At 46.6% G+C, this 7,500-nt stretch overlaps 1 protein-coding gene across 2 annotated transcripts in view; it reads left to right on the top strand.

Moving 5' to 3' along the window:
• Window positions 1–7,500, top strand: part of LOC115536994 (LIM zinc-binding domain-containing Nebulette) — a 72,033-nt gene that overhangs the window by 8,590 nt on the left and 55,943 nt on the right. For both annotated transcript variants that reach the window (XM_030348550.1, XM_030348551.1), the window contains exons 3-4: window positions 4,593–4,677; window positions 7,399–7,500. The exon at window positions 7,399–7,500 is cut by the window's right edge and continues 6 nt beyond it. In XM_030348550.1, the coding sequence (XP_030204410.1) occupies window positions 4,593–4,677; window positions 7,399–7,500 (187 nt within the window). The remainder of the gene's footprint in view (window positions 1–4,592; window positions 4,678–7,398) is intronic.

The following is a 7,500-nucleotide window of genomic DNA, read 5'->3' as shown; positions in this document are numbered from 1 at the left end:
CGAAAGAAATATGATCAAGCTCTTGAGGAAGGATGTTTTTTGGATTTTCCCCAAAGAGATTCACTGCTGCCCAAATTCATTAATAGAATCGATCCAGAGTTCGGACGGAGTTTGACGGATGCCAGAAATACTCAAAAACAAGGACTTCAATCTTGACGAGTTCTTGTGTGTAGGCGGTTTTCTATGGTGGGAATAACGATATTTTCCACAAATGTACACTTATTGAAAGTTATTTGAATCTGTATTATCTACAGTCTATTTAAATTCAGTTGAATCTGTATTATATGCGTTACATCCACACCAGAGCTCCATTGGCAACACGGTTCTTTACTTGCTTATCACTGTTGTAGAGCTGGTGAGATACACTTCTAAGCAGTCATTTTAATCAATTGGGAACATTTTGAACACAAGATGTCTCCGGTTTAATGCGGTTTAGTTAGGCTATTGTTAAGGGAAGGGTACTTAGTAATTTGCCTATTGTGTAGAAATATCTACCCAACGACGGCTCAAAACAGAGGAGTGCTCCTACACTGTCTCCTGGACAAAAGTGACAAATAAATGGCCTACCCTAGCTTCAGCTTCACCGTTTGCCTGCAGGGTTTCTTAGTTGTAGTTTCAAAACAGCCAGGGTTGCATGGTCAGCAACATGAATATGCAAGTACTTCATGTTGTAGAGATGGTGAGAACAAACAGCGTCACGACGGAACTGATAATCAAACACACATTCACAGCGAATGCATCCATCCAGACACGCTGGTTGACCCGGGCCGGGGCGGGTCGGGTGGCGAGGCCCTGCCTGATAGCAATTACCCCACCCAGCATGTGGTGGGAGACGGGAGGGAGGAAAACCACAGCCCATGCTGCACACGGGCCAGCAGGCAGGGTGCCCGGCTCTCACCCGGCGCTCGGTGGCTTTCATTTAGACGGTTATTCTGTTATTGATTTTAATTGGATGAAATTCCAATATTCTTCCAGGGTGCTTTTGAGCATACTCTTATGGTGTCAAGGAAACATCTAGTCCTTGGTTCTAATTGGCCGTTGTCCTTAATGGTGGATTTGTAACGCATTGATTAAAGGTATCCTGTTATATAAAGGTTATTTAAGGTTTAAGGTTATATGTCTTAAGTCTTACCATCAGATTAATGCCCCCACTTTTTCAATTGTGAGACGGCCATGGGTTCATTTCACAACCTGAGAAACAGGTCTCTTCTGACCTCCTGGGGAGGTTTTAATCAACACCAAAACAGGAGGCCAGGCTGCAACCAATAGTTGTACACTCATGTGTGTATGAGCACGTGGGAGTGTGCGCTATCGTGCACATACACACACATGTACACACATGCACCCGTGCATGGACATATGTAGGGAAGCAGCCAAACGCACGTATGCACACACACACATACACACACACACGCGCGCACGCGCGCACGCACACACACACACACACACACACACACACACACACACACACACACACACACACACACACACACACACACACACACACACACACACACACACACAATCTGATACACAGCCACAGACACACATACACACACACACACATGCACACACAGCAAACATTAAAAAAAGAATTGAGCCTCATTCATTAATAGATGGATTCATTAAAGCGGCCGCTCCGCTCCGCTGTCGCTCCTCATGAGTCCTCAGTCTGCGTCAGCGCTGTGGAGAACCGGGACTGATACCCCAATCCCACCGCACTACCAACAATGCTCCGTCTAAATCTGGCCCTCAAACACAGCCGCTGAACCACCATGCAATCCCTCTCACACACACACACACATGCACACGCATGCACACACACACACACGCACACACACACACACACACACACACACACACACGCACACACACATGCACACGCATGCACACACACACACGCACACGCATGCACACACACGCACACACACACACACACACACACACACACACACACACACACACACACACACACACACACACACACACACACACACACACAGCACACAGCATACACAAATATGTTGACAATTTTTGTTTATTATGCACTATGAGTTCTATTGGCTGATGGAAAGCTGCCTTTTCTAACTGCCTAACCTGCTTTTGTGTGTGTTTATAGATGTCTATTTATATTTATTGTATTGTATTGTATTGCATGTATGGGAATGATTTATTTATTTTATCAAACCGAGTATGTGTGTTTGTGTGTGTTTTTTTGTGCATGCTTGTGTTTGTGTGTGTGTGTGCGCATGTGTGTGTTTATGTTGGTGTGTGTGTGTGTTGCGTCCCACAGAGTCCCTCTTTGTTTCGACGGGTTGAGTTGCAACCAGACAAAGCATCCATGGTTGCTAGTGGTGACAGAAGCTAGTGAAATGAAACGTAACACTTCAATAATTCACTGTGTGTGTGTGTGTGTGTGTGTGTGTGTGTGTGTGTGTGTGTGTGTGTGTGTGTGTGTGTGTGTGTGTGTGTGTGGCTGTAAGTGAAGAAACTTCACTGTTTCCAAATTATTTGTAACATTTCCTACCGAGTCTCTGTTTTAATGTAGCCAGAGAGAGGGGGCGATTGAGCGAGAGATGAAGTCATACTTCTGTACGTTTCCTTTAGCTAAGCTCCCGGCTTCTCTCAGCGGTCTCCTCATTTCCTGTCAGTGTAAAGGAAGTGAGGAGACCCCCGATGGCACACACCGCCCTGCACTCCTGCAGAGGAAGATCCGGGGGACATCGTGGGAATGAAAAATTTAATTTATTGACCACTTATTTTGAGTTTGGGTGTGTTGATTGCATGATTTAGAGGCTGGCCAAGAGGGTTCCATCCCTACGTCCCTCTCTATCTGTAGGCACGACGCCTTCCCTCTACCTTAACTTATCTAGACAGAAAACCAATCTCTGTGTGGGCCCCATTCGGACGAACTCGTCTGCTAAATGACTAGACAGTAAATTATTCAACACCATAGTGACTAACAGCACTTCATTTCCACCGGTGCGTCCAGTGTACTAAGGCGATGGGGCCTGTTCTGATACCAATCGGACTCTGGGGACGTAATCCCCCGTCACGGTTGTGTTTTCGTCAGGTCTGACTCACAGGAAGCTGCCCCATGTACTGCTACTATGAATAGGCTCCATTGTTGATTTAAAAGGACTCCTAAAGTGCACTGGGACACTGCTGACTGCTGATGTTGGCTTTAACAGCCCTTAACGTGGTAACAGCCTCAAAGCGCCCCAATAGCCAAAGTTTGACACTCACTTGCTCATTCAGAGGCCTTATAAAAAAGGCAAAGGATAAACTGTTTGATTGTTTGGGTCACTATATGTGTGATGATGACTGAAACTTCTTGGCAAAAGACGCGGGTGTGTGTGTGTGTGTGTGTGTGTGTGTGTGTGTGTGTGGGGGGGGGGGGGGGGTAAGGGAACTCCAGCTACGTGTGAGTCTGGAGAAGCATATCCTGATTAAAGGGATTCCGTTTTTTGTCACATATTTGACATTGTTGAAATTCCCAAACTTATGAGGAACCATCACTCCTCGGGTTTCTGTAAGGAACAACTATTATCTTTACCTCCTGCCGATGACTCCAAAATAAAAGCCCCTTAAAGCAATAAATACAGCTGGCGGTATCCCTACGGCCTCATTCATCATCATCATCATCATCATCATCATCATAATCATCCGCTATTGTTCTGCCAGTTTGCGACGATGTCATGACAACGATAATAATACAACACGACCCCTCTCCTGGGAGCTGTCGCATGGCCGTGGATATTCTTGACCGCGGTCTGCGGTCCCAAACCGCTCATTGTCTCGGCTGACGTCACGGACCCCCGTAGCGGGCGGGGAGTCCAGAAGGTCGCACTCCGGGCGGGGACCGGCCCTGGGGCCTTTGGCGGACCTTTGAGCGTCGTGTCGGACAGGGGGCCCCGATTGTGTTGGCGGTGGACGGCGGTGGGGCAGTGTGGGTCAGACGGAGGGCCCGTCCCCCGATTGGCTGAGATAACGTGACCTGGGAGGGAAGGTCACTGATTGGTTGTGAAGTCATTGTTTTCGGTGCGTTGTAAATACAAAGGTCCATTATGAAGCATGACAATGCTACAGGCTGGAGGTCGGGGGCTGGCCTGCAGGTTGTTGCTGATAGGTCAATCTCTGGCCGCCCCCTGCGTTTCCTTTCATTTTGTGTTTCCTGTCATTCATTCATATTTCACCTTTGTTTGGTCCGTGTCAGTAAATATACAAGTATTGGTTTGACTATTGGACATTGACCCCCACTTTCTCTTTCTTTCTCTCTGACCCTGTCTCTCTGTCTCTCTCTCCCTCTTTTTCACTCCCTCGCATTATCTTCGTCTCTCTTTCTTTCTATTCTGCAAACTACTGATTTAAAGCCACCTTGGCGTTGCTTCAGAGGCGGTTTTCATCAGACTCTTGAGGTCAAACTTCTTGATTCATTATTGATCCTACAAAGAAATACACGACTGAGGAGAAAGACGAATGGTTGTCTTTGCACCATGAAATGTATGGAATCGCTGAAGAAGTTCATAATAAAGGGGTCCCAAATGTCCTCTCTCTCTTTATGTCTCCTCTCTGTCTCTCTCTCTCTCCAGACACTATCCTAAGACGTCGTTCACCACTGTTAAGGACACTCCAGAGAACATGAGACTGAGACAACAGAGCGAATTACAGAGCCAGGTGAGTCAACGTGTGTGTGTGTGTGTGTGTGTGTGTGTGTGTGTGTGTGTGTGTGTGTGTGTGTGTGTGTGTGTGTGTGTGTGTGTGTGTGTGTGTGTGTGTGTGTGTGTGTGTGTGTGTGTGCGCGTGCGCTTGTCTACTCTGGGTTAAAGTATTTAAGCTTTAGAAAGAGAACCATTGACTGAGACTAGACTGCTGTCTGGCATCCCACACACACACACAACCGCACACAGACATACATACACACACACGCACACTAACACTCGTACACAGACACACACACACACACACACACACACACACACACACGTACACACACACACACACACACACACACACACACACACACACACACACACACACACCCACACACACACACACACACACACACACACACACACACACACACACACAGACAGACAGCTATAACCCCACTGAGACCCTGTCAGTTCTGACCTACATGGATAAAACGTCACGTGTCGACGATCATCATCATGAGCGTGATAATATCCTTTTTATTCTTTGTTATTGTAATTCTCCTATCATTGTGGATGATAAGGGAAGGGGTTCAGATGGTTCTGGTGAAATGTGATGTGAGGACAGGGGCCGGCGTCCTTACGTTGTGTACAGGTTTACAACCAGAGGAGTAGTGGTGGGGCTGTGCTGTTGTCTCCTGGAGCCACTGATGATTCTGACTGAGAGCAAGAACTCAGCTCTCCACCACATGTCTCCATCCCCCTTTGTGTTTGTGTGTGTGTATGTGTGTGTGTGTGTGTGTGTGTGTGCGTGTGTGTGTGTGTGTGTGTGGGTGTGTGTGTGTGTGTGTGTGGGCATGTGTGTGTGCGTACATTGGTGCGTGTTTGTGTATGTGTGCGTGTGCTTCTGCGTGTTTGTGTGTGTCTGGGTGTGTGAGTGAGTGCATGTGTGTGTGCATGCATGCGCGTGTTTGTGTGTGTGTGTGTGTGTGTGTGAGTGTGTGTGTGCATCTGCGTGTGTGTGTGTGTGTGTGTTTATGTGTGTTCGTGAGTGTGTGTGTGCATCTGCGCGTGTGTGTGTGTGTGTGTGTTTATGTGTGTTCGTGTGTGTGTGTGTGTGTGTGTGTGTGTGTGTGTGTGTGTGTGTGTGTGTGTGTGTACGTGTTTGAATCTGTTGTATAGAACACTCCAGTACAAAGGGACAGATGTCTACTCAGCAGTCTACAGCAGTGGCCATGCTGTGTATATTCCATGGGGCAGGAGTGTGTGTGCACGTGTGTGTGTATGTGTTTATTTGAATGCATGTGATTATGTTTGTGTGTGTGGGAGGTGTGTGATATCCCATGAGCTCCAATATTTCAAAATTCAATGAAGGATACACACACACACACACACACGCACACACGCACGCACGCACGCACACACACACACACACACACACATAAACAGACACACACAAACGCATAGAAAAGCTCTTCCTCGCCCACAAAGCCAGCAGTAAATCCACGACAGTAAATTAACGATACCTCTTATGTAAGTGCTTTTGTTTGTGACCAATCAAAGACTTGATTGTTTACTGAACTATATAGCACTCACACACGTAGACGTACACACACACACACACACGCACACGCACACGCACACGCACACGCACACGCACACACACACACACACACACAGACACACACACACACACACACACACACACACGCGCACACTGCACTTTTATGATCAATAACAAAGCTACCATGGAGTCCTATCTCTCCAGGGTTTACATCAGCTCTCTCTCAGGCTAACAAGCTAATACAGCTGAAGCCCAGGAGAAGCACAGGGCAGATGGCAGGCTTAATAAATCTTCCTTTACAACCCCACTGAAGGTCACACTGTCATACCAGGACAGGGCCGTGCACTGACTGCATTGCCAGGCGACAGACATTTACCTTGAAATGTGGTATCAGTTAATACAACAAATTTTGGCATTTAGTTAGTTAACCAAAATTAACTTTCTTTCTTTTTACTTATTTGCTGACTAACTCTGATGTTAAAGACAGGGTTCTATAAGAAATGCTGGCAGCAGTACTAAACTCAAACTGTATAAAAATGTCTGTTCAGGTTTCAAACACCATCAAGACTGGCGAGTGTAGAAACACACTTCATCTGTCTTAGAGCTTCCTCCATTCATGTCAATGATTTTCTCTTCAGGAGAATATCTAGAATATCCCAGATATAACACAGAACACTGGAACAGAGAGAAGGCCAACATTGAGAGACTGGAGAATGGATCTCTCTCTTTCTCCCTGTCTGTCTGTCCTGCTCTTTATCATCCACCTATCTGTTGGACACATTTGTAAACACCCCTCTTAGACTTGTTTTGATTGGAAAATGATGATGATGATGACGATGATGATGATGACGATGATGTTGTGGACAATTATGAGGTTGATAATAATGGTGATGATTAGTTTAAAAGGATGATGACGATGGTGAGGTTGATGATGATGATGACCAGTATTACTCTCTTTCTCTCCCCGTCTCTCTCTCACACTCTCTCTTTGTCTCCTCATGTCTCTCTCTCTCTTACTTCCTTTGTGTGTGTCTCTCTCACTCTCCCTCCCTATGCATGTCTCTCTCGCTCTCTCTCCCTGGGTGTCTCTCTCTTGCTCTCTTTCCCTTTGTGTCTCTCTCACTCTCCCTCTCTGTCTCTCTTTCGCACTCTCTCTCTCTCTCCCTGTGTTTCTCTTTTCAGGTGAAGTATAAGAAGGACTTTGAGGAGAGTAAGGGGCGTGGCTTCAGCATGGTCTCTGACACTCCGGAGATGCAGAGACTCAGACGAACTCAGGAGCACATC

The sequence above is a fragment of the Gadus morhua genome, chromosome 23 (assembly GCF_902167405.1).
Source record: "Gadus morhua chromosome 23, gadMor3.0, whole genome shotgun sequence".
NCBI classification, from domain to species: Eukaryota; Metazoa; Chordata; class Actinopteri; order Gadiformes; family Gadidae; genus Gadus; species Gadus morhua.
The sequence above is the reverse complement of the archived record's forward strand: the minus strand, read 5'-3'. Positions and strand labels throughout refer to the sequence as shown.